The 25,123-nt window shown below is 49.8% G+C and overlaps 2 protein-coding genes across 2 annotated transcripts; one reads left to right on the top strand and one right to left on the bottom strand.

Annotated features, from left to right (window-relative positions):
• The first annotated feature begins 63 nt into the window (after positions 1-63).
• Positions 64-6,510, top strand: ATPAF2 (ATP synthase mitochondrial F1 complex assembly factor 2). The gene is made up of 8 exons (XM_051632084.1): positions 64-277; positions 1,959-2,003; positions 2,340-2,485; positions 2,990-3,087; positions 3,984-4,064; positions 4,189-4,301; positions 5,155-5,270; positions 5,884-6,510. The coding sequence occupies exons 1-8, from the start codon at positions 151-153 to the stop codon at positions 6,019-6,021; spliced, it is 864 nt and encodes a 287-aa protein (XP_051488044.1). The 5' UTR covers positions 64-150; the 3' UTR covers positions 6,022-6,510.
• Positions 6,511-7,434: 924 nt separating this feature from the next.
• DRC3 (dynein regulatory complex subunit 3) lies at positions 7,435-23,576 on the bottom strand. Its single transcript, XM_051632092.1, has 12 exons — positions 23,420-23,576; positions 21,901-22,017; positions 20,225-20,391; positions 19,493-19,639; positions 18,389-18,508; positions 17,077-17,189; positions 15,156-15,330; positions 11,899-12,030; positions 10,556-10,626; positions 9,655-9,778; positions 8,131-8,262; positions 7,435-7,668 (listed from the first exon to the last, which is right to left on the bottom strand). Exons 1-12 carry the CDS (start codon positions 23,574-23,576, stop codon positions 7,555-7,557), a joined length of 1,569 nt encoding a protein of 522 aa, XP_051488052.1. The 3' UTR covers positions 7,435-7,554.
• Between the last annotated feature and the right edge of the window lie 1,547 nt (positions 23,577-25,123).

Here is a 25,123-nt window from a genome sequence, read left to right on the forward strand (position 1 = left end):
GCGGGGGGGGGGGTGCCCCCGCGGGACGGGGCGGGCGAAGGGGCAAAACGCGTTCGCCGCGCGGATTGGCCGTGGCTGCCGCAAGATGGCGGCGCCCGCGGGGCCGCGCTGAGGCGGGAGGGCGGCGGCTCCTGCTCGCCCCTCGGCGCCATGCGGCCTGGCTGCCCGCGGCTGCTCTGGGCCCTCTCCCCGCCCGCCCGGCTCCTCCGGCCGCCTCCCGCCGCCGGCAGGGCCCCGGCGGGGCCGGGCGGGGGCCGGGCCTACGCCCCGCCGGCAGGTGAGGGAGCGCCGGGGCCTCCCATCGCCCTTCAGGGAGGGAGGGTCCCCCCCCGGGCCCCGCGGGGCGCCCCGGGGCGGGGGGATGGGCTCTGCTCCCGTGGGAACGTGCGGGACGGCGGGGCCGGGCTGCCCAGGGGCTGGGCCTGCCCCTCCTGGGGCTCGCAGCGGGGCTCCCTGCCCGCCCAGGCCGCAGTGCGCGCGTTCGCTTTTGTGTTTCGGTGGCTTTGAGGGATCGGGGGGGGGCTGGGACCCACCCGGGGCGGTTCAGGCACATTCTGGGCCACGTATCCATCCCCTCCGCAGATTTTGCTGGAAACGTGTGGGTCTGAGGGCAGTAGAATGAGTCTGGTTCTGCTTGGGGTGAGTCACTGCGGTGCTGGAGCCCCAGCCGTGACTCAGGGCTCCTCTGGGGCACACACACACCTTCAGCTTTCCACAACAATGTCTTGTTTGCTGAGGCTCTGAAGCTCTCTGGTCGTGCAGCCTGAGCAAATCCTCTTCCATCTCATCACTGGGAGTGTGCCTTTTTTTTTTTTGGCCTAAAATAACAGACCTGCCTCCTGGCCTGCTTGCTTCACCCTTCAAGAGACAGATTGATGAGTGTGAGGATTTACAATCCAGCTGCTGTCATCAGGGGAATAGCTTGCAGATTTTTTTTCTGCCTTGTGTGAGAGAGATGAGCCTTTGGCAAGACATGCAGTTTGGCTCTCAGGTGCTGGGAGTGTGTCAGACAGTGCTGGTAATTCTCAAAACAGAGACCTGCTGTTCCCTTGGGCTCACCTCGATGGTGGAGCAGGCATCCTTCTGAGCTGGAGCTGGATCTGTGGGCTGGAAGTGGTTCCTCCCCTGGTGACTCAGTGTGAAGTGTCCTCAACACCATCCAGTCATGAAGCTGCCCCCGTGGGTGGTTCCTGCCCCTGCTCTGGTGCTTCCAGCAGGTGCAGGACAAAGCAGAGAATGAGCTGGAGACACTGAGGGAGTGTGGGTGAGTGGGTTTGTCATCGTGGGGATTGGCAGGGAGGTTGCTGAGCCTGCCTTGCCCCCAGCCCACTCTATTGGAATTCTTGTCACTCTGAGACAAAACAGGCAGGGAAAGAGATTTAGCCAAGAGGATTCAGGGATTAATTTGTCAAATGTGGTTGCAGCGGGAGAATCTTGAAAGATTGAGCCCAGAGTGAAATTCCAGGAGTTCTGGGACAGCTCTGCTTTGGAAACCACCCCTGCCAGACTCTGTAGGAACTCGGAACAGGCTGGTTTGAAAGGAGCTGAGAGCCCAGCCTGGCAGAATTGAAGCTGGTCCCATTCACACAGAACCATCAGGGTTGGAAGGGACCTCTAGAGATCATCTAGTCCAACCCCCTCTGCTAAAGCAGGATCCCCTGGAGCACATTACTCAGGACTGCATCCAGGCAGGTCTTAAATGTCTCTAGAGAAGGGGACTCCACAGCCCCCCTGGGCAGCCTGTCCCAGGGCTCTGCCACCCTCACCATAAGGTTCACTTGCTGGTTGTGCACAGCAACAAGTTTCTCACCAGTTTCACGGATGAATGGGAAGGACGTTAGTGTTCAGGCCACCACAACAGCACTGAAGGCTCCATCTGTTCTGGGCTGTGCTGGGAGCTGGGGAAGGAACTGACCCTCCTCTAACTGCCCCTCCCAATGGTCTGTTTCTGCCCCCAGAGAGGAAGCGGTTTTACCAGAACGTGAGCATCTCTCAAGGGGAAGGTGAGTAGAGCTGCTGGGACAGGATGGAGGGGCTGGTTCCTGGGAGAAGCTTTGTCACCCCATGTTGCTTCAGCCAGAGCACAGCACACCTGCACCCCAGGCTGTGCCAGTGGGGGATGTTTGTTACCAGCCTCCTGTGCCCCTTCCGTAGCAAAACCACGGGGCAGGAAGCAGCTTCCAAGACCGAGCGTGTCCAGATGATAAGTGGGAAACCCAAGGATCTCTGGTCCAGTGCTCCCATCAGCCCCGGCTCTGAGTCTGCTCCCGCTGTGGAGTTGTTGTTCCTTAGTGCTTGCTCCTCTTTGATTCCCCAGGATTTCTACTCTGATTCCCCAGGAGGCTTTGAAATAAACCTGGACCACCGAAAGCTGAAGACACCCCAGGCCAAGCTCTTCACTGTCCCCAGCGAGGCTTTGGCCATTGCGGTGGCAACAGAGTGGGACTCCCAGGAGGACACCATCAAGTCCTACACCATGCATCTGGTGAGCACAGCAGGCTGGGACACTGAGACCTTGGTGGGGCAGAGTGTGGTGTGTTGGGAGCAGTCAGGTCAAGGAAGTCAGGATTAAAGACAGGTCTCCAAATGTGGAGAGAACCGGTTGTCCTAATGCCTGTGGAAACGGGGACAAGAGGTCGGGACTTTGGTTAGGGAATGGGAAGAACCTTCCAGGTGTGAGGGTGCTTAGAGACTGGCTGGGTGGATCTGTGTCACTGGAGGACTTCAGAAGGAGCTGGACAGTGTTATTTGGGGTAGTGAGGGGCAGGAGGAAAGCAGATGAGCTCTGGAGCAGTCCATGAGCCCTCTGCTCCAAAGTCTTCTGAAGGCAGAAGATTCTTATGCCACAAGCCATGTGCTGCCCTTTAGATGCACCCCTGGGTTCTCTGTCTGCCACAAACTCCTCTGCTTCTTCTTGGCCTGGTACAAAGGAAGCTGCTGCTTCCCCAGGCCCTGAGTACCAGCAGTTTCAGGTGCCTTTATCCCACAGACCACGCTGTGCAACACGGCACTGGACAATCCCACGCAGCGGGACAAAGCACAGCTGATCCGGGCGGCCGTGAAGTTCCTGGAGACAGACACTGTCTGGTACGAGGGGGGCCCTGCTGGTGCAGAGGAGAAGGTCTCTTCTCACCATGTGGTTTTTGGAAGGGTGGCTGGGGGAGGTGAGGGAGGATGTGTGCTGCAACGCAGTCACGGCAGGGCTCTGGTCTGCCCTGGTTTTGGTCCAAGGGTTTGAATTAGTTTAGGTCAGTCTTGTGTCTGCAAATCTGGTGGACATCTCTGTGCTGGAGAAGGGTGGGGGCAGCAAGAAATAAAAAGATCTCCTTGGGAAAAAGAAAACATCTTTGAAAGGCCAGGGGGAATCTGTCAACCCAGTCCCTGGTTCTCTCTCCTGTGCCAGTACAAGTAACTCAGGTTACTTGTACCAGCAGCAAAAAGCCCTTTGTTCCTTAAAGTCCCTGTGGGCTGCAGGATCCAGCCTGCTGATGCCCACGCTCCTGTCCCATAGTCCCAGCCTCCAAGGAGTCCACTGGCAGCTGCTCAGCTCCTGTGGGGAGAGGGGAACAGGACTCTCCCATCTCCCACTGTGGCTTTGGCAGCTGGGAGTGCTGAGCTGAGCTGCTGGGCAAGGCAGGGCAGGAGTTGGTCCCATATGGGGAATTCAAGTGGGATAGGATATGTCCCCTGCTCCAACTGCCAAACCTTGCTGTGACCCGTGGCTGGCTTGGGGCTGCCTGCAATTTCTTGCTGGCCAGTTTGCTGCTCTGTTTTGTAGTAAGATAGAATTGTCCTTCCTGGAACAGCAAAAAGCTCTGAATTCAGGGAAGAGTGAGGGGGTTGTTCCTGGTCTCTGCTGTCGCTGTCTGGGTGGAGTTGCTGTGGTTCTGGGGAGGGGGCAGCTTCCTTCTCAGAGGAGTGCCCCAGCAGTCTGGCAGCCTGGGAGTGAACATGCAGTGTGGTTTTGTTCTGCCATGTCCCAGCTATCGTGTGGAGGAGCCAGCTGCCCTGGCAGAGCTGCAGAGGAATGAATGGGATCCCATTGTTGCCTGGGCTGAGAAGAGGTAAGAGGTTAAGGATGTTTCTACTTATGCCCTGTCCTGATGAGGAGCTGCAGAGCTTGTGGCTGTCAGAGCTGCATGGTTCATGAGCCGTGTTCTTTTCTAAGGGGCTGGGTGATTGTTCCAGGTACAATGTGACAATTGGCTCCTCAACCAGCATCCTGGGGCCAAACATCCCAGCCAGCACCAAGGAGACCTTCATCAGCCACCTGGCATCCTACAACATGTGGGCCCTGCAAGGTGAGAGAGCCTGGGGGGATCTTGGTTTCTCTGCATGGGGGAGAAGAGTGACTAATGTTTTTCCTCTCCTGCTGAGATAATCAGAGTGTTGAGGTTTATGTTTTTAAACTCCAGACAAGTCCCTTAGCTGTATTTGTTAAGGGCAGGGACTCCTCCTTAGTTCTACTGATGTTCAGGGTCTGACTGTGCTGCCCTGTGAGCTCTCTGCTCTACCCTAGCACAAATAATTATTGCCAGGCTCTCTAGTGACTTAGTCCCCAGCTTTATTACCAGGAAAAGAAATGGGGTTTAGCATTCTGACTGTCCCTGGTTCTCACTCTTTCATCCTTATAGCCCACTTGATCTTACCTTATACTGCTCTATGACACCTAAAGGAATTAAGTAATGTTTGCTTTGCTGAAGTCCTGAAAAGAAAGACTTGAATAAGCAACAGACAGTGAAACCCACAGAAGATGGGAGCTGAGCAGCTAAGGGCAGGTATCAGGGACAGGATTCCTGGGACAGGACTTGCAAAGCCTTCCTGGTACCCCTGTAAAGATATTCTTTGATGAATCCTTTTCCTCACAGTTTGTAATATGGGTGGGCAGGGTGGAAGGGAATGGCACAGGCCTCCTTTGCACAGGGCAGGTTTGTGGCAGAATCAAAGGTGTAGCCTGGTCACTGTGGTGACAGTGGCCAGAAGAGCATGTTGTGTCACTGTTAACTGCAGATCTGACTCTGTAAGTGCCCAGATGCAAGTGGAGGTTTCTCTGTCCCTGAGCAGCTCCTGCAGCCTGGCTGTCTGCTCTGAGCATGTGAAGATGCTGCAGAAAACAACCATAAATCTTGTTTGTTTTGGGTTATTCCCTTCCAGGTATAGAATATGTAATCACCCAGCTGAAATCTCTGATTCTGTCCATGGGCCTGATTGACAGGCACATCACAGTCGAGAAAGCTGTGCTGCTGTCTCGCTTGGAGGAGGAGTACCAGGTAAATGGAGCTGCAGAACAGCCCCATCATTCAAGTAGCAATAATCTCAGCATGACAAATGCATCTCCCACCACAAATAACTGGCAAGGGAAGTGCCTCCTATTGCAGGAGAGGTTCCACTCTGCCAGCTTCCCCATTTGAGAGAGTTTGGAGTGCTCTGCTGTAGAGCAGCTTCATGGGCACAGCAGCCCTGAGTGCTCCTGGGGCTGCCAGCTTCTTTTTGCAGAACCCAGATGGCTGCTTTTTCTCCCTCTCTAATCTGAAGTGCAAAGTCGTGGCTGGCTTCTCCTGCTGTGGGTTACCCAGCCTGGAGGCCTTGGTAGACACCAAGCTAATAACTTCCTTGCTGGAAACTAGCCTGGTGTGAAGCTCTCCCTGATCCCAAAAGTGGCTGAAGTTGATGGGAATCTTTTTGTCCTCCCTTTAAGCGGCTTTGCCTCAGCCCCCAGTGCAGACGAAGTGTGTCCTTCCACTGAGCTCATCTGCAGATCTCCCTACCCCCATAGCCAGTGATCGCAGTTCCTGGGGGGAGCTGTGTTTCACAAACATGAAGAGGGAGGCTGGGATCTCCATATAATCCTGTTCTGAGGTGACTGGTGTTCCTCCTCTCCAGATTCAGCGGTGGGGAAACGTGGAGTGGGCCCACGACTATGACCTGTGCGAGCTGCGTGCTCGTGCAGCTGCTGGGACTCTCTTTGTTCACCTCTGCTCAGAGAGCTCAACTGTCAAACACAAGCTGTTGCAGGACTGAGGCTGCTGGGCTGGATGCAGGGGGAGAATGTCCAGCAGTGAACTGCTGGTGTGACCCAGTGGACAGTGACCACCCTCCTGCCACCACATCCTTCCTGGGATCAGCCTCATGCTGAGGAGCTGCAACTTTGTGGGCAACTCCTCTCCTGGGCTGCCTGCTGCAGTGCAGTGCCAGCAGTTCTGAGCCCACAAAGAGGAAAGGTCAAGGTGAGCTTCCTCTGCATCCCCAAGACAGCAGCCCTGTCCATTCCTGGTGTCTGTAACTCATCCAAGGAGCTCCCATGAAAGAAACGGCTTCCTGGGCAGGGCGCGGCACAGACATACCCAGCATATGCCACATGTCTTCATAGCTGCCAGCTCCTGACACACACTTGTTATGGAAATCTGAAAACAGACTCTATTGCATCTGTTCTTCATCCCTCAGTGTGCCTGTGTGTAACACCAGGGTCTCTCTGCTTGATTAAAGGCACACCCCTGTGAGATGCTGAAAGCCAATGCTGCTGAGTATTTATTTGTTCTAATCAGCAAAAAGTGGGGTAGGTCCCGAGCTGCCTGGCTCCAGGCAGGTGCTGGGATGGCTATGGGCAGGAAAAGAGAGCAGAGCTAAGCAGACATTAACTACCAAACAGCTCTGCTCACTCTGCATCTCTGTGAGCCTCCTGTCCTTGCAGCTGAGGAGGAGAAGGGAGATGTTTGTGCAGTTCTGGAGCAAGAGGGGGGGAACCTGGGCTCCATGTTCAAAAGCACAGGACACTGGGAGCTAAATCTGTGTGTGACAGGCAGCACCAGCCATGGGGCTTTCAGAGAGGTGCAGTCTCTGCAGCCATCTTCTCATTTAACCTTCCCACCTCTCTCCTTGCTGCCTGCCTGGACCAGCCCTGCCCCAGCTGGCATCACTCCCCTGGAGCTGCCCACAGGAGAGCACAGAGCTGCTGCCACCCAGCAAGGAGGGATTGATGTCTCCTCACTCAGCTGTTGGGAGCAGCAGGGTGTGAGATCCGTGGAACCATTGATTTCCCCTCCTGCAGGCTGGGGGCTGCTCTGCTCAGGCTGCAGAAAGCTGCTTTTCCAGAGGCCATGAGGAGACAAGGCTCCCAGGCAGGCAGAGCCCCTGCCAGCCTTGTGCTTGCTGAGCTGGAAACCTGCTGTTGTGGATTGATGGAGAGAGCTCCTCTCCCATCCTGCTGCCACCTGCCTGCTCATGGGTTCCTGCCCTGGTGCTTCCAGGTACTAAAGCTTTCAGGCATGATGTGCTGCCATTATTTGGTTCAGTCAGTTCACAGCTGATCCGTAACCCCTTGTGACCAGGTCTGAGCTATGTCTGCATGGGCTTCACGCCAAGAGCCAGAGCTTCAGATGCTTTTTCAGGGTCGTTAAGTATCTTTTATTTGCAGTTGATGGAAGAAGGGTGGCTTTGGCCTGAAATGTCCCAGGCAGCTCAGGCATAGAGAGGCAGTTGTCCCTCCTGGCTGTGCTGCTGCCAGGGGCTGTCCTGTGTCTCCCATCTAAGGCAGCTGCCCAGGCTGGTGCAGACCTACTCCAACAGGTCCAGCATCTCCATGGTATGCAGCTCCTCCATGAGATTGTCAATGTACTGAACAATCTCTTTGACACGGTCGCGGTTTCTGTCGATCTCGTCTTGGAAAGCCTGGACAGATGGAAACCAAGTTCCAGGCTGGTTTGGGCTAGAAGGGACCTTCAACATCATCTAGATTCCAACCCCCCTGCATGGGCAGGGACACTTCCCACCAGACCAGGTTGCTCCAAGCCCCATCCAACCTGCCCTTCAACACTGCCAGGGATGGGGCAGCCACAGCTTCTCTGGGGAACCTGTTCCAGTGTCTCACCACCCTCACAGGAAAGAGTTTCTTCCTAATATATCCTCCAAATCTCCCCTCTTTTAGCTTGAAACCATTCCCCTATGGCCTTGTAGAAAGTCCCTTCCCAAACTTTCCTGTAGCCCCTTCAGGTACTGGAATCTGCAGCCTTGTCAGGATCCCTGGAGCACAGAGGGCTCCAGCAAAGGTGAGGGAGCATCTTTCCTAGCAGTGTCCCCACAGCTTGGGCCAGACCTGCCTGTGCCCTCTGCCCCTCAGCAGGAGGGTCTCACCTTCTCCATGACAGAGCGTTGCCAGCGGTAGGTGCTGCTGCGGATGTCACTCTCTCTCTTATAAATCATCCGCAGGCGGATGCTGTGGGACGTGTTGAGGGCGTTGACAATGGTGGTTTTGTCCTTGAGAAGCTAGGAGGGAACATGACAGAATGAGAGGGAGCCCCAGTGAAAGCAGCAGAGCTCAGAACTAGCAGCCCAGTGACCACAGTGCTCGGGGGGAGAAAACCAGCCCCTCTTCTCAGACAAAGCCCCACTCGGCAGGATGAATCCAGCGCTTTGCCCTTTACGGGGATGCGTCCCGGCCTCGCTGTGCTGTAATGGGCCATTATCCCTAGCACGGGTGGGGAAACTGAGGCAGCACCCTCGGCCTCACCTGCTGGGGCAGGGAGAAAATGGCTGCTGCAGGCAGGGCTGCAGGCAGGGCTGCCTGGCAACGCAGGGCAGGCTGGTGTTGAAGCAAAACTGCATCTACTCCAGCATGCCTGGCCCAGCGGGTGCGGGAAGTAGAAAAATCACACTTGGAAAGGTCTCTGGCACTAGTGGCACTGGCTGTAAATCTTCATTTTTGGAGTGTCCCAGCTCCTAATGGAAGCAGCGACTTCCCTGGTGGCTCTAAAGGGAGGGTGGCTCCGCTAAAGGGTAATGACTCTCCTCCTGCAGCCAAGTGCAGCTGTTGAACAAATGAAGATTGCTTCTCGGTGGAGACGGATGGATGGCAGCGAGAAGCGGGTGCAGGGCTGCAGCCATCTGCACGGGCTGGAGCATCCCTGGGGCCCAGGGGTCTGGTTTGTGTCTGTCAGCTCTCCATGACCTGGAGTACCGGGGGGCTGGGATAATCCTGGCAGAGCAAAACCACAGTGAATGCAAAACTGGAGTCATTTAGCCACTAAATGGAGGAATAAGGGAGACGAAAAGGTCAGCAGCAGTGCTGACTGGAGCCCTGCAATGATCTCTGTGCTTGCTGAAAGGCTCCTGGGACCTTTGCTATCACAACAAGACTGAGGGCACAGTAGAAGGGGCCATTTGAAATGTCACGTCCTGCCTCCAGATCAGCCCAAGGGCTGGGGAGCTCCAGGAAGGGCTTTTGAAATCATGAAGGGCAAACAGAGCCCTGGCACAAGGAAGTCAGCGCCGTGTGTGGGTGCTCCTGGGGGAGCAGGGAGAATCTGAACAGATTGTGCCAGGGGGCTGGGGCTGTCTGGAAATCAGCCAGAGATGTAAGTTGTGCTGGAGGCAGGAGAGAGATTTGCTCAGCACCTCTCCTGGGCTGCTGCCACCAGCTCCAGCAGCTCCCAGGGAAACCTGCAGTGCAGTTTCCCTCTGTCCTCATCAGCAGACATGCCTGGTGGCACTGCGGGTCAGCCAAGCACCTGGGGCCTCTCAAAAGGAGGTTGTGCTCTGGTTTAGCCATGGCTCTAGGGGTGCTGAGGCTCCTGGAAACCCTCTCCCTTCTGAGAAGAGGCTATGGCCTCCTCTTCTTGCCAGCTCCCTTAGCAGAGATGAATTTTTTGGTGCCCTCACCTCTCGAACACCAGCTGGCAAATCCTCGTCAAGCTCATTCCTGGCTGATATCTCCAGCATGGTGATGCAGATCTCCAGCAGCTTTTCGTGGTGATGGTTTTCCAGGTCCTGGCACTGGGTCATGGTACAGAAGACCGTTAAGGAAAAAGTGACCCCATCAGAGGAGATTCAGTGTCCTCCTGTAAGGAGAGACTGAGCATCCACAGAGCCTGCTGCTGCAGGGAAGAGCCTGGCTGCTGCCAGAAGCTGCTGTGGTGTCAGGATCTTCACTTTCTGCTCTGAATCCCAGCTCACACACATCAGCTCTCATACTCACTGCAATAAATTATGCAGAACTGAGAGGTTTGCAAAGGAAATTAAGGGAAGCCTCCCAGGATATAAGCAAAGTTCTACATATGGTGCAATGATTTGCAGCAGGCCAACAGATGTATATATTTAAGTAGTGTAACCTGTCACTGGAACACTTGAATATTCTCATCTCCCTTTGTTCCAGAAGACATTAACAACACAAAAGAGCATTTAAAGAAACTTCAGCAAGAATTGTAGGTATTTCTTCAGCTGCTATGGCAAAAACGTACATAGAAACAGTCTAACCAGATCTTCCTAGGGCTGTATCATGGATTTCTGGAGAAGGAAGATTCCCAAGGGGGGAAAACCTGCCTAAGTCCTACAGACTTTCAGCACAGGAGAACTTAGATCCTTTTGTGCTCTCCTGAGTCTCCAAAGGAGGAAGCTGGGCACCTTAAATGATCATTCCTGCAAAGCTGGGAAAAGACCTTTTCTGTTGATTAAAAAGCAATAAACCCACCAAATTCTACACTAATGGCTCATGTCTGGATTCAGAGGGGCGAGATACATACCTGCCTGGGAGGTCCAGGCCAACACACTGTCCAAAGGATATAACCCTTTAACATTTTCAATGAATGTTGATACTATGGCAGCAATGTTTTCTGCAAACTCTGTTATTAGCTCCTTAAGAGAGGGAAAGGGAGGAAATATTACAATGACATCTTGCATGAACACAAAAGGGAGGCAGGGAGTCTGGGAAGAATCTACGACTGATTATAATTTGGACTCACTGCTGTTATTAGCCCAGTCAGACATAGAACTGCCTCAAGCATTTAGAGTGTTTTGAAAGGGCTGTGAGGTTTTCTTTCCTCCTTCAGGGAGAGAAAATCAGAATTAGTTTATGGGAGGGAAGCTGACTGCATGATTCCTTTACCCAGTGTCTGCAGCAAGACACCTCATCCTTTTTTACCCTCACCTAAGCAGTGCAGGGAGGGTGCTCTGCTCCTGTGCACTGCAGCCTCCTGGTACATATGAAAAGCCTCTTGTTGGAAGCACAACCAGTGCCTGGGCTTCCTGCAGCTTTTGTTTTAGTCCTCTGAAACTCCAGTTGCTCCTATTGCCTCCCTCAAAAATGGCTGATGGAGAAATCTGTGAAGTTTTGCACTTAGATGTCTTGATAGTACAGATCAACCCCAGCCACCTGAATCCTGCAGCTCCAGAAGGGCACACAGGGAGGAAGGTTCCTGCTCATTCCATCAGGGAATACAGACACACAAGGACCAATTCAGAAAACACCAAAAGGCACAATCCTGATGCAGAGAGGAATCCATTTTGAGCTGCTGCCTTCTGCCACACATTCACAGGAGTGAACTGCTGCATCTGCTCATGCACAGGCCCCAGCCCCTGCCTGCTAATTTTTAAACAGCTTCTTTATTTATTTTTGAATGAAGATGCACATTAGCAGCCCTGCCCTAGTTTTTTGAGGAAAAGTCTGTGGGGAAAAAAAAAAAAAGGCAGCTATTCCACAAGGAAAGGCAGTCAGGTGAGCAGGAATGTGTGTAATCTTATTCATAGCAAAGAACAGCTTCAGAGAACTCCACAGGCTGCCCCATGCCATGCAGCCACTCCTGCATGCAGACCTCTAAAAGGATGGAATGACCTCAAGTCCCTTTCTCTAAAGTTCAGGAAATCAGCTTGGATAGATGGGAAGCACGTGCTGTGCTCTGCTCTGCTCTGAGAAACAGGAGTGTGTTGGAATGGATCAATGTCCAGGGCCTGATCTCACCCAGATCAACTATGAGCAGAGAAAGAATCAGATGGAGACAAAACAGCCTGACTGGAAGAGCTGTGCCCTGCTGTGTGCAATGGGCCACTCAAGAGAGGGGTGTGGCAACAGGAAAATGACCCCCTGGGCTCTGGATGTGAGGTCTCACAGGGATGTGGTTTAACCCTTACCTCCATCTGGTCAGCTAGCTGCACTTCCAAGGTCATGAGAACTTCTGAGAGCTGCAATATCTCCTCCTTGTACTCAGCTCGTTTGGATGCAACAAGATCCTGATTCCTGGTGTTATCAATCTCATCCAGCCTCTACACACAGAGATACATAAATTACTGACAGTTTGTGTTCAGAAGTCCATTGCCATTTAATTAACTTGTTACATATGTGAGAAAAGTTCCTGCTTGCTGATTAGCTGGAATGAAATGTGATGATTCAGGAAATCTCCAGATTTACATACTGGGGAGTCATCAGTGCTGAGGTGTGTGACTGTGCTAACGATCCAGGGGCAGTGCAGAGAAATCCCTGGAAATGCTTCCTCATTCTCCACTCAGCAGGAGACTTTGCCCCCTTCTATGCTTCCAACTTGGGTTCCCCTTCTAACACTTTTCAAATAAAAAAATTAATATTAGGTTTTTGACATTGCTGGCCATAAAGGAGAGATGAACAATTATTTGTGGAAAGAAATGCAGGCCTAAATCATCTTCCCATCCCTGAGGTGTTCCAAGGTCAGACTGGATGGGGCTTGGAGCAACCTGGTCTGGTGGGAGGAGGCCCTGCCCATGCAGGGGGTTGGGACCAGATGATCTTTAAGGTCCCTTCCAACCCAAACCAGTCTGGGATTCTATGATCCTAAATCCTGATCCTCTTCCTTTCAAGGAGAATCTCGATTGACTTCCATAGGGCCAGGATTTAGGATTCTGAATATGGAATACCTATCACTGCCTGCCTTCCTCTTACTGCAAGGATTTATTCCCCTTCAGAATTAAGTATTGACATCAGTTTTGTATCAGACAAGAGTTATGATTTCTTGGATAAAAAGAATTCCTCTCGTGCTGAGCGATGTGTTAATTCCAAGTTGGTTCAAAATAAGTTAACAATCAAAGTTAACAGGAAGAAAATATATATATATGTTTTAAGATGTCTAATCCACTTCTGAGAGGGAACAGAATAAAACAGAGAATTCTGACCAAAATAATGGCCAAGACTTGAGTCTGAAAATGGACCTAGGTTACCCAAACTGCACTGTTAACGGGGGGGAAGGGGAGAGCAAGGTGTCTTCTTTTCTAACATAAACAAGTGAGGAGGACCCACAAGCTGCCCAGCCATTCCAGCCCCACCTCTGGGAGCAGTAACTTCACAGTGCAAGGTTTTTAGTGTTTCTTTGCTCCTGAAGCAACTTCAGAGAGCAGAGCTGGTTTACAGGTTGCCCAGGCTCACACCAAAGGGTCACAGAGAGACAAACGGCCCCTAAGAATGATTCACAGATTTCAGGCTGCTGGGACCTCTGAACCTTCTGAGCTGCCCCAGACATTTTAAGTGAATGGGGAAATGCTGTTAAAATAGTTTGGAAACCAAGGCCTCTGGTATTTGTATGAAAATGGAAGTACGAAAGAAAATACATTAAAAACACAAACCAAAATAAAACTAGAAAGGCACAGTGTGCTCAGTGTGTGTCCTGTTCTTGCAGCTCAACCTGTAGCTGAGCCTGCAAGTCATAGGACAAAGATGAAGGCCCCAGATCTGCCTTGACTTTGATTTTGGGGTGTTTTTTGTAATTATTTATATTTTTTTGCTTTTATAAAAACAAAATAAAAGGAAGATAGTTGGGAATCCAAGTGCAAATGAGCTGAATATACATCTTAATCTGCAGGTGTTTCCTTCTGCTAAGGCTACAAACTGGTGTCCCAACTCGAGCTGATGTTTGCCATGAGTCAGCAGGTCCAAGGACCCGGGCACAGTGACTCAGCAGGTTGGCAGCCTGTGACAAGGGACCTGGACACAAGTGACCTGGTTTGCAAAGGGAGCCAGGGCTCGTGACTCTGCCTGGTGTCAGTTGTCAGGGCCTTGCTCTGCTCAGCTGACTGTCACCAGGCTCTGCCCCCCCCTTTCTTTTTTTTTTTTCTATGGAAACAAAATCATGATCCATCTATTATACACCGTCAGAAAGGGACCCAGCTAGAAGCTGCAGCCCTGGCAGCTACAATGGGTGGCTGCAGTTGAGCAGAATGAAAAAAAAATACAACAGTTTCTGCTTTAAAAAGACTAGAGATACATTGCAATAACTTTATCTAGTTTTTTGTTTGAGTTCTTTGAGCTGTTGTTGACAAAATGAACTGAAGCAGAAAATAATTTGAAAACAAACAAAATACCCTGTAGTTTCCTTCCTTTTCTTCCCAGTTTTCCAATGAAGGAAGAGCTATGGGAAAGCTCAAAGAGAAGGCCAGTGGCATTCCATCTGATAAATCTCTCCTTATATTTTAAATCAACTTAATAATATTTTAATTAAAAGGAAGCTTCAGGACCTGAAGGGGCTTCAGGAAAGCTGGGGAGGGGCTTTTTACCAGGGAGGGCAGTGACAGCACAAGGGGCAATGGTTTTAAAATGAAAGAGGGGAGATTTAGGTTAGACATCAGGAAGAAATTCTTCACCATGAGGGTAATAAGGAGCTGGAATAGGTTGCCCAGGGAGGTTATGGCTGCCCCCTCCCTGGAGGTGTTCAAGGCCAGGTTGGATGAGGCTTGTGCAGCCTAGTCTGGTGGGAGGTGTCCCTGCTCATGGCAGGGAGGTTGGATCCTGATGATCTTTAAGGTGCCTTCCAACCCAAACCATTCTATCATTCTATGAAAGGTTCAGCATTTCCATTTTCTTAAAGACTGGTAACTTTTCTGGATGGCAAAAGGAAAGTAAAAAAAAGAAGCCACCATGTTTAGGCACTTTTTTTCCTGTAAAGCCTTGAAGGGCCTTTACCTTTGTGGGCAATAAGATAAGACTCTGACATGTTAATTTTGTCCTACTCTGAATTTCCAGTATAAAGGCTGTCAGTGGTAGATGGTTGTGGTTTGCCCAAAGGGTTGAAATGTAAAATCTGAAAAAACAGAAAACTTTTAACATTATGTTCATGACATTACATGAGCTGGCACAACAGTTTTTCTCAGTATAGATTTATACTGCAAGAAATCTGTAAAGAAAGATGAGTGACTGGGCACTGGGAAGGGTTGCCCAGAGAGGCTGTGGAGTCTCCATCCTTCAAAGGCCTCTGGAAATGGTCCCTGCAGCCTGTTGTGGGTGGCCCTGGGGTCACCTGGCTCCCAGGGGACCAGAATCCAGAGTAATTTTCCTAATTTTCATGGAGTTACCCTTGTTCTCAGTGAAACAAAAAGCTGGCATATGATGTAGAGAAATCATGTATCAAACAAAAGAAAACCAACATTACCCTTTTGCTCTCATTTTCAAAGTCTAGGATTATTTTCTTGCCTTCTTGCTGGTTGGTTGTTAGTACTTCCTGGAGTCTTCCATGGAAATTGGAGACTTCAAATTCTCTTTTTTCATACTCCTTCAAGCCAAAGTTAAACAGGTTCTCACAAACTGAGACAAACTCCTTCCTGTATGTGACACCAGTCAAGGTATTTACTTTGTCCAGTGTAGCAACGTTCCTTATACATCTGCAAATCTGAGCAACCAGAGTTGTGAGGTACCACCATGTCAACTCCACGGCCCTTGCTGGGAGCTGCTGCCAAGTTTTCTGTCTGTGGCAGGAGTGGGGCACATTTTACACACAGGATTTTGCTGCCTTAAGGATATGGAGAAAGCTGTGGCAACTTGAGGGGGAGTGAAACGCCTTGAGGAACTAAAAATGAGGAAATACATACACTTCTCTAACTCCTTTCTGACACAGCAGTTGGATGGCTGCTCTCTGCACTCTCTTGAGACCCCACCTGCAGCACTGTGTCCTGTTCTGGAGCCCTCAACGCAGGAAGGACACAGAGATATTGGAGTGGGTCCAGAGGAGGCCACAGAGATGATCCAAGGGCTGGAGCAGCTCTGCTCTGGAGACAGGCTGAGAGGGTTGGGGTGTTCAGCCTGGAGAAGGCTCCAGGGAGACCTTAGAGCACCTTCCAGTGCCTGAAGGGGCTCCAGGAAAGCTGGGGAGGGGCTTGGGACAAGGGCAGGGAGTGTTAAGTCAAGGGTGAATGATTTTAAACTGGAAGAGGGGAGATTTAGGTTGGACATTAGGAGGAAATTCTTTAGTGTGAGGGTGGTGAGACACTGGAACAAGTTCCTCAGAGAAGCTGTGGCTGCCCCATCCCTGGAAGTGTTCATGCCAGGCTGGATGGGGCTTGGAGCAACCTGGTCTGGTGGGAGGTGTCCCTGCCCATGGCAGGGAGTTGAAACTGGATGGTCTTCAAGGTCCCTTCCAACCCAAACCAATCTGGGATTCTATGAAGCATACAACCCTATCTGTCTTCACAAGTGGGAATGCAGTGCCTGAGTAGTTAATAAATACAGCTCTGGAGCCTACAGCCAGAGCAGAGAATAAACTACTGACTTGGTAGCATCACAAAAAATAATGTCAATTTTTCTTCTGCTATTATCTTGACAAAGGAATTGTTTCTGGAGTCCATAGCAGTTAAGCTGTGATGCATTTTCCCCCCACAGTGTAATGCAATTTTAAGGAAGGTCAAGTGACTGGCCTTGACAATGCTCTATTTGTCTGAATGAGAAAAGAAAAAAGACCCCCCCCAAAAAAAAGTGTCTGCTGGCCTGAAAACCTCCCATTGCCAGCCCAGGCAGGTTGTGAGAGATGTAACTCATATCACTCTGATGAGGCTGTTCCTGTTCCTGCCACTTCATTTCAACTTGATTTTGCAACAACAGTCGAGCTGACAGAGATTTATCTTGTGGCTCATTTTAAACTTCAAGTGGATTCCAGACTCCAGGAAAGTATAAAGGCTTGATTCCTCAAGGGTCAGAAAAGAAGGCTAGGAAATGGTGCTGGGTTCAAATGAAGGAAAAGGATTTGGTGGTTATGAGGGTGAGAATTTATCACGCTGGAATCTCATGACCTGTTGGCGATGGGAACGAGTGGTTTTTACACATGGGATGTTTCAAGCTGGGTTGGCCAGATCACCAGTAATATAAACCCTTTGTAGCCTCATATTTCATGAGATATCAGGCCTGAAAGCTATCAGTGGTCTCAGGGTTTTGCAATGTTTTTTTTGGTACCATTCCAAAATTGATCAGAAACCATCTCATTCAGCCCTGGACAAAAGCAATGGATGAAGAGCCCCTGTGGATGCACCTGCTCAGCTCAGGGCATTACCTTTGGCTGCAGGTTTTAACCCCAGGAAGGATATGCCTGCAGCAGCTCACCCACTTCAGGGAGGTCAGCCAGTGTGGCAGTTTCTGTATCCTCTGCAAACATGTGGTCAAACAGGAACGATCCGTTCAGGTGCTCGACAAACGCTGTCTTTGGAGAGAACAGAGCAACAGATGTCAAATAAAGAGTGTCAACCTCCTGCCAGCCCTCAGGATGTGTCTCCTATGAGCATTTGACCCACAGGGGTGCAGACACAGTGATACCAACACAATAGATGCACCAACCAAGGCATTAAACCATGGCAGGGGGCTTGGAGCTAGAGGATCTTTAAGGTCCCTTCCAACCCAAGGTGCTTTATGATTGTGTCAGGGGATGTTTAGATTGGATATCAGGAACAATTTCTTTCCCCAAAGGGTTGTCAGGCCCTGGCACAGGCTGCCCAGGGAACTGGTGGAGTCACCATCCCTGGAGGGATTTAAGAGCTGTGCAGATGTGGTGCTGAGGGACATAGGTCAGTGGTGGCCTTGGCAGGGCTGGGTTAATGTTTGGACCTGCTGACCTTAAAGGTTTTTTTTCCAACCAAAACAATTCTTTGATTCTATGAAAGCCCCCTGCAACTGGAGTGAAAACCATCCTGGTTCTCACATGGCTTTGCTGCTAGAACTCTGTATCCTAAGGACAGAAAACACCATTTTATCCAATATAAAACATTGTCCCATACAGGCTATTGAGCCTTTCCAATAAGGAGCCAGTGGACTTTGGGAGGGGCTGGAGGGAAGAGCTGCAGGTGTCCTCCTAGTCACTCAGCCCTGCTCTTCAGCAGGTTTGATCTTCCAGAGGGCTGGAACAATGAGCCAGACCATGACTGAAAGCACCATTCTGCCTGCTCTTGTTCTCAGTCTGCTCACAGGGCTGCAGCCATCTCTGAAAGCCCTGAAGAGTTTAACCATAAAACTAATGAAAAGCATTAACTTAGTGTGAAGGAGAAAAAACAAGTCAGTGCAGCATGAAAATGCCAACAGCTCCCTCAGACCTCTGATTTTCTTAATCTCTTGTCAGGCTGATAAGATCCTTGGGTATGATTTACTGTTTGGCTTTGCAGGGTCCATATCTGTAATTTCATTGTTCAGGCAAAAGAATGATGTTCCCCTATGTCACATGTATTCCACAGCAGCTCCTCTTTTCATTCCAAAACTGAGATTTGGAGATCACAGAGATTAATCCCAGCCTCAGTTTAAGAATAGTTGATGTTAACCTCTCATTAAATCTTCAAGCAGGTAAAAGAGGAGTCAGTATCTGTTGTGCTTCTTTCTCCCAAGACAATAGACAGCCAGGCAAAGAGAACATACCTGGTGGTATTCCAGCTCTTTCTGCTTTGCTTGTTTTTCCTCCAGCTGGGCCAGGGCCTCAGCCTCCTCCTGCTCCAGCTCCTCAATGCGATCGTGATACTTAAAATCTGCAGCTTCTCGCTGAGAAATAGAGAGGAATAAAATATTAGATCATCCAGTTTTGCTCAACAAGTCTGGGCATAAGGATTCAGTCTTCTAGAAGATGCACCTGAGCGACAGCTGCCTCTCCATTTCTTTGTGGGCTTTCTTATTAAACTACCTGTGAAGTCTCTAACTCATTCCCCATCCCAGCTTTTGTTGGCATTTTGCTCTGACTCTGCACTCAATCCATCTGAGCTGATTCAGTCTCAGGAAACTTTCCTCTCCCCATTTCCTCATCCTTAGGGTTGTTTTTTTCTTTTTTTTAGCAGGAGACCCCATTTTGACTTCTAGAATTTCAGCTTAGATTTATTCGTTCAGCTACGAAGTTTAATACATTTACTAGGGAGGGGAAGGCTCTTCTGAGGAGTGGATGGCAGAGTAGTTAACAGGGGCAAGAACCCTTGAAGCTGAAGCCTGACAAATGGAAGTATGTGATTCTGTGATGCACTGTCTGTGTGAGCAGGGACTGGCCTCAATGACCTGGGAAGTCCTTCCAGTCCTATGGCAAAAGTGATGTCTATTCCAAGTCCAGCTCCTGCTCTGTGCCAGGCAAATTTACAATTAATGGTGTTCTTTGGTTACTAAAAAAAAATACAGGGATCCATCTCTCCAGGCTGGTCTCCACTGAGATTTCCTGCTCTCTAAGGAGGCTCCCACTCAACTGCAGCCTCCCTGTGGTAGGATTACCCAGGCCTCCCTCCCCAACACAGCCACTGATTTTCCCAAAAGCTGGGAAGGCATCATGGCTCTGCCACCTCTGCCTCTGTCACATCTGATGGAATTTGGCCTGCAAGTTCACAGCTGCTCTGCTGAGGCTAAATAAACACTCCACGTTGCTATAAACCTAATTCCTGCAGGGAACCAGCCCCAAATGCTAGAATGTTGCTGGCACACCAAGAAAGCAAATGATCTGCAAGAGGCTGGAGCTCCATTTTCCCAAGCAGGGAATGGAGAAACACTTACCGTGGTGTCATTCACAAGCTTGAAATCCAAATACAGCAGGTCTGGGAGGTGAGCAACAACAAAGAGCTTGTAGTGCTCGTCGTGGCAGAGAGGGTTCCCCGACAGATTCAGCGAGCGTAAGTTTTTAAACCTCCTGAGATAGGTCACCTACAGCCCAGGGAAAGAGATTCTGTGCTTCCAGGGCTGGGAGATACACCCAGCCTTGAAATGTGTTGCTTTTTTTTAGTTAGGTTGCAATACCTGTCCTGCCCTGCTGCCAAACAGGCAACATCAAATCACAGGTTTCTAACCCTTTCAGGAAAGGAAAGAATTAAATTCACTGTGTGATTATATCCAGGAGGGGTGTAGGGAGAGGGGTGGGGTGGAGAAATCCCAGGTCTTGGGTTGGTGAAGTGCCCTCAGAAGAACCCCAAATAAATCCTAGTCTCTTCTCCCTCCTTTTCTCACATGTTGCTATTTATTCCTCGTCCAGCTTTCCCGGGAACCCACAGGAATTTTGCCATGGCTGAAAGCAGTAAAAGAACAGGGCCCTGTGAGTCAATAATCCCACAGAAATAGCTGCAATAAGCACTTAACAGCAGGACAGCTCACCAAAATCTCAAACTACAGAGGGAGTGAAATCCTAAGGACAATTTTCTCCTCTAAAGAGGAGCTGGGACACGTTGGCAAATGCCAGATTTAGAATATTTGAACCTTTGACAGGGAACACTTGCAAAGCTCAGGAGCACTCACGTCTTCCAGAACAGTCAGGTTGTTCTTCCCAATGGAGAAAACCTGCAGCTCTTGCAATGTGTCCATGTGCTCCATTTTAGATATTCTGTTACTGTAGAGACTGAGGTCCTGCAGCTTGACAAGGGTGTCCAGGCCCTCAATTACTTCAATATTATTGAAGGACAAGTCTGGGGAAGAGTATAAAAATCAAATGTTTTACAGGCAAAAGTAAAAAACAGTAAAATTCTCTCTTGTAGAACCTGTATTTAGCCTGGTTCTTGACTGAGGAGTTTACATGCAGTCTTTTCCTCAGGGGTGTTCAGTGTCCCAGAGGAAAGGCCTGGCATTACATCATCATTCAGGGGTAAGTCACCTCCAATTATTTGATTTAGAGAATAATTTGGCTTTTAAATATTCCTAGAAACTAACTCTTCTGCCCCTTTTTCTCACCCATGGATTTCCAGTAAAGTAATGAGGTGCCCAGTGGCCTGGTTGATGGTTGGACTCGATGATCTTGAAGGTCTTTTCCAACCTAAATGACTCTGTGACAAATCTGACACTCCCTGTCTTGTTTCTTGCAGACTCTTGCTGGCCACACCAATGCCCAGAGTCATGGTCATTCCTGTGGGACCAACACATGCCAGTCCCTGTTGCCAGTGGAGGCAGGCAAAGGCATGTTACTCACTTTAGCTATTTCACTCCTTGAAATTTCCTCTTATCCAGCCAGAACATCTATCCTAACAGCTACATTCATCATGACTAAGGCCAGGATTTGCCCTCAGGCCTGTACTGAGTGATTCAGGAGCCCCAAACCAGTTGATGAGGTTACCAGCTCCCTGCACCCCAGCCCTGGGATGGCAAAGATGCAGCAGCTGCTGAACCACCATGGCCTGTGGGCAAACGGAACCCATGAGGGTGCTTCAAACCACTCTGATCCATCGTGGTGGTCAGCTGTTGGTTCACAAGGACATTAGTCAGCTGTGCAGCAGAAGGTGCACAAGAACAAATGGAAGAAACCACTGGACACTTCAAGCTGTGCTTAGGAACTGAAGCCCCCTTTGCTTTTCTCAAGGGTGGCTGAGGATGTATTTACACTGCCAGCCAGGAAGTGGCTGCAGTTCCCAGAGAATGCTCTAAGCCATGAAGCTGCAGCAGCAAACTCACCAATCTGCCCAGCATCCAAACCTGCACCCCTGTGTGAAGCTGCTATCAGAATGCCAAGTTTTAGTTAAAAAGGAGTCACTTGAGACTACAAGGATGGGCACTTCTTGGGACAACAAGGACAAATCCCTCTGTAAAGGTACAATTGCCTTTAAAGGGTTCCAGTTGGCAAAACACCTACATTCCCTTTGAAAACAAAATGTAGGCCTCTAAATCACAGAGGTGTATCCCTAAGAATTGTTGAAAGTCACCTCCAAATACAAGTACAATCCCTGGAAACAACCTTGAAAACTCAGCTTCCTGTTCCTTTTCATACCGAAGGTATTAAAACCTGTTTTGAAATGTTCAAGGACAGGTTTGCAGCTCTGACAGGCATCTTGACATTTGACAGTCAAATGAGGAAACACAGGGGGAGCTGACAGTCTTCCCTGGGAAAGCTCCTCTCGGTGTTGGAGGAGGAATGTGACATCCTGGCTCTAGCACAGGCAGCAGCTTTGTGCCTGCAAAGGCATCAGCCTCATCTGCCTGGATCTTACCCAGCCACACCAGGTGAACCAGAGTCTCCAGAGCTTCAATCTTCTCAATGATGTTGTTGTCCAGCTGCAGTTTTGTCAGACTCTCAAACTGCCACATATTATCAATCTGCAGGATATCTAAAACCACAGGGTGAAAAAAACAGGCAAACAAACAACAAACCAGACTTGATTTTCATGTGAAACAGCTTTCAGTTTAGTGGACATGCTATCTTGCACATGGAAAACATGTCCAGCCTTCCCTCCAAGGTGATTTTCAGCAGATAACAACAGCATGTGATGGCTCCTCTGGAGAGCTGAGAGGTCCTCTGGCTGGGTGAGAGTTCAGTCAAAAACCCAGGTAACCTCCACGTCCTGCCCCAGCACACACTGCTCCTCAGCCATGGCAAGGAGCCCACCAGGAGCTGCTGACCACAGGCTGCAGGCAGGAGGGGCTTTAGGAATCCACTATGGGAGGACTTGACCTTCATTTTCCTTTCTGGCTCCAAGCAGGAGGCTTGGGATGAGACTCAGCTTCTCTCCACATTTGCAAGCCAGCAGTGGCCAGCTGCTGCTTTGAAAAATTCCTCTCCTGCTCCTGGGATTCTCATCACAGGAAAGCAAGGAAGGATCTACTCTGTGTGTGAAAGGCTGCAGTTTAGAGCTAATCAATATCCCTGCATTTAGCTTTCTCCAAAACCAGAGTCACAAGGGCAAGCCACCAGGCACCACTGCAAAACACTGGGACCAAGGTGGCAGAAAATGCAGGACATTCTCCCTCCTCAATCTCTTTTCCCCCTGCAACAGCTTCCCAGTAGATCTCGTTAGCTGCTCTGCTGCCATCCTTAATTAATGAGTGCAGAGCAAAGCAAGGAATTGCACAAACAAAATATTCACACAGCTGTGTCTTGTATTTGCTGACAAACCCGTGCAGGATCAGGTAACATGGAGGCTGTTCTAAGGAACATAAACTTGCATCATGTTCCTGAAGCACACAATGAATAATCAAAAGCAGCTTTTTGCCCAGGAAATAACATCCCCCCCCAGTACTCAGATATTGAGCCAAATGTTCTTCCTTTTCATTTTTTGAATGCAAGTTTACAACTGCTTTGACAGTAGAAGGCAAGCTGGGATAATGCTACAGATGACCAGAGGAAGCCACCAAATGGGGCTGTAATCACCATCATCTCCCAAACAGCTCTCACATCATCACCAGCCATGGCAGAGCCTGCCCAGGGTTTGATTTGTCCTCCTGCCAAAGGGCCCAACAGGCCGGTGGCCTGTAGGTGTCCCCACAATATAAACGTTAAGAACAGCAGTGATAATAAAGGCTTAAAGTCACCCCACCAGCACAAGCACCTGGCTCTCTCTAGTCAAACTACTTCACACAGGTAGGACTGCAAATCCAAGTCCAGACGCTGCTTTTCACATAACAAATCCAAGCTAATGATGATTGTTTAATTGCCAATTAGCCCCTTTGTGCTGAATTCTATTACTCTCTAACAAAAGAAGAAGAGAAAAAAGTGTATTTTCTGATACTCACTTCTAAAACTAAGATGTAGCTCTGTCACCTCCTTAAAGTTAATACCATCTATTTTGGCAAGCTCCCTGAGGTCCTCTGGATACTCCTCTTCAATGGCTTTCTGAACCATTTCGTCATCAATAACATTTGGCTCGATGCTGTTGGGTAACTGGCTCATTTTCAGTCAGTTTCAGGCTGAAAGGACAGAGGAGAAAAAGAAATAAAATCACTGCCTGGCTACTATTGCCAACATTCATTGAAGGGGAGTGACAGTTCCAAGGCATTAAGAGCAGAACATTAAGGAGATCAAACACTCCACAGCTGGTAGCAATGACAGACTTGACTTTTATCACAAAGTCACTAATGTGGCTCCAGAGCTGTGAAATGGCCGGGCACCATCACCTGCCAACTTCACACCACATTTGAGTGTTTTCCATGAAGAAAGCCAGGATTTGGCCAGATAAATAGACCAGGAAATGAGGCCTTTTGAACAGTAACGATTTACTGCATGGCAATCACCCATTGCTGAAGCCCATTTTCATGACAAGGGTGTATTCATGGCTCTGTGGGCTGTTTAATCTACTTTTAAAAGGTAAGTTTCTCAGTATGGGCAGGTTTGATTTAGAAAGTGAGGCATGTACTTATAGCCTGGGAAACTTAACAACAGCAGCTTGCTGAATTCTCAACAGCAACATCATAATAAAAGTGAAAACAAACTTGAGGAAGGAGGAAAAGTTATAAACAATAACAGTGATTTTTTTGAAGGAGCCAATTAATGCAGATCCATAGTAAAGGTCACCTAGTTCAGTTTATGTTTAGCACTGCACCTAAACACCTGGGAAACAGACATTTCTGTCAGTCAAAACTTGCTGTTCTGGCGTTGTCACGTAAATATCCCCAATGTCACCCAGGAGGCAGTGAGATAACTTATTTCTCTAGAACTGTGAACAGCTAGTGAATTATAAGCACAGAGCATGCAGTCCCAGACTGGTTTGGGTTGGAAGGGACCTTAAAGCTCATCCAGTCCAATCCCCCTGCGTGGGCAGGGACACCTCCCAGCAGCCCAGGTTGCTCCAAGCCCCATCCAACCTGCCCTTCAACACTGCCAGGGATGGGGCAGCCACAGCTTCTCTGGGAAACCTGGGCCAGGGTCTCACAGGAAAGAATTTCTTCCTAATATCGTATCTAAATCTCCCCTCTTTTATTTTAAAACTGTTACTCCTTGTCCTGTCACTACATGCCTTTAAAAAGTCCCTCTCCAGCTTTCTTTTCAGTATGAAGGACATAAAACTTTTGCTTGTGTAAAATGTGTATAATCATAGAAGAAGTTCTGCTTTTTTTTGCCATAGGAGGACAGGAGGAACAAACGTCTGTGTTCAGAGTTTTCTCCTTGTCATGGCTTTTAATTAACAATGAAGCCTCTCCATGGTGTGCTCAGTTGGACCGAGGAGTAGCAGGTTCTGGGTTTATTCATCCTTGACCTGCCAGACTTTCCCCTTCTTTTGTATCTGTCTGTCGTTTCTTCAGGCGGGGCAGCGGGTCTGGCACCCAGACAAGCTGCTGCTCAGAGCCCCGGGCCTGGGAAGCAGCGCCACGACCCCGACCCCCCCCCGGCCCTGCAGGGCCCAGGGACGGGACTCAGCCTCTGCCTGGCTGGCTGCAGCTGCTGCGGCCTTCCCAGCACGTCCCGCCCGGCCCCTCAGGCCTCTTACCGCCTCCGGGCCC

Source organism: Apus apus, chromosome 14, assembly GCF_020740795.1.
Source record: "Apus apus isolate bApuApu2 chromosome 14, bApuApu2.pri.cur, whole genome shotgun sequence".
Lineage (NCBI taxonomy): Eukaryota > Metazoa > Chordata > Aves > Apodiformes > Apodidae > Apus > Apus apus.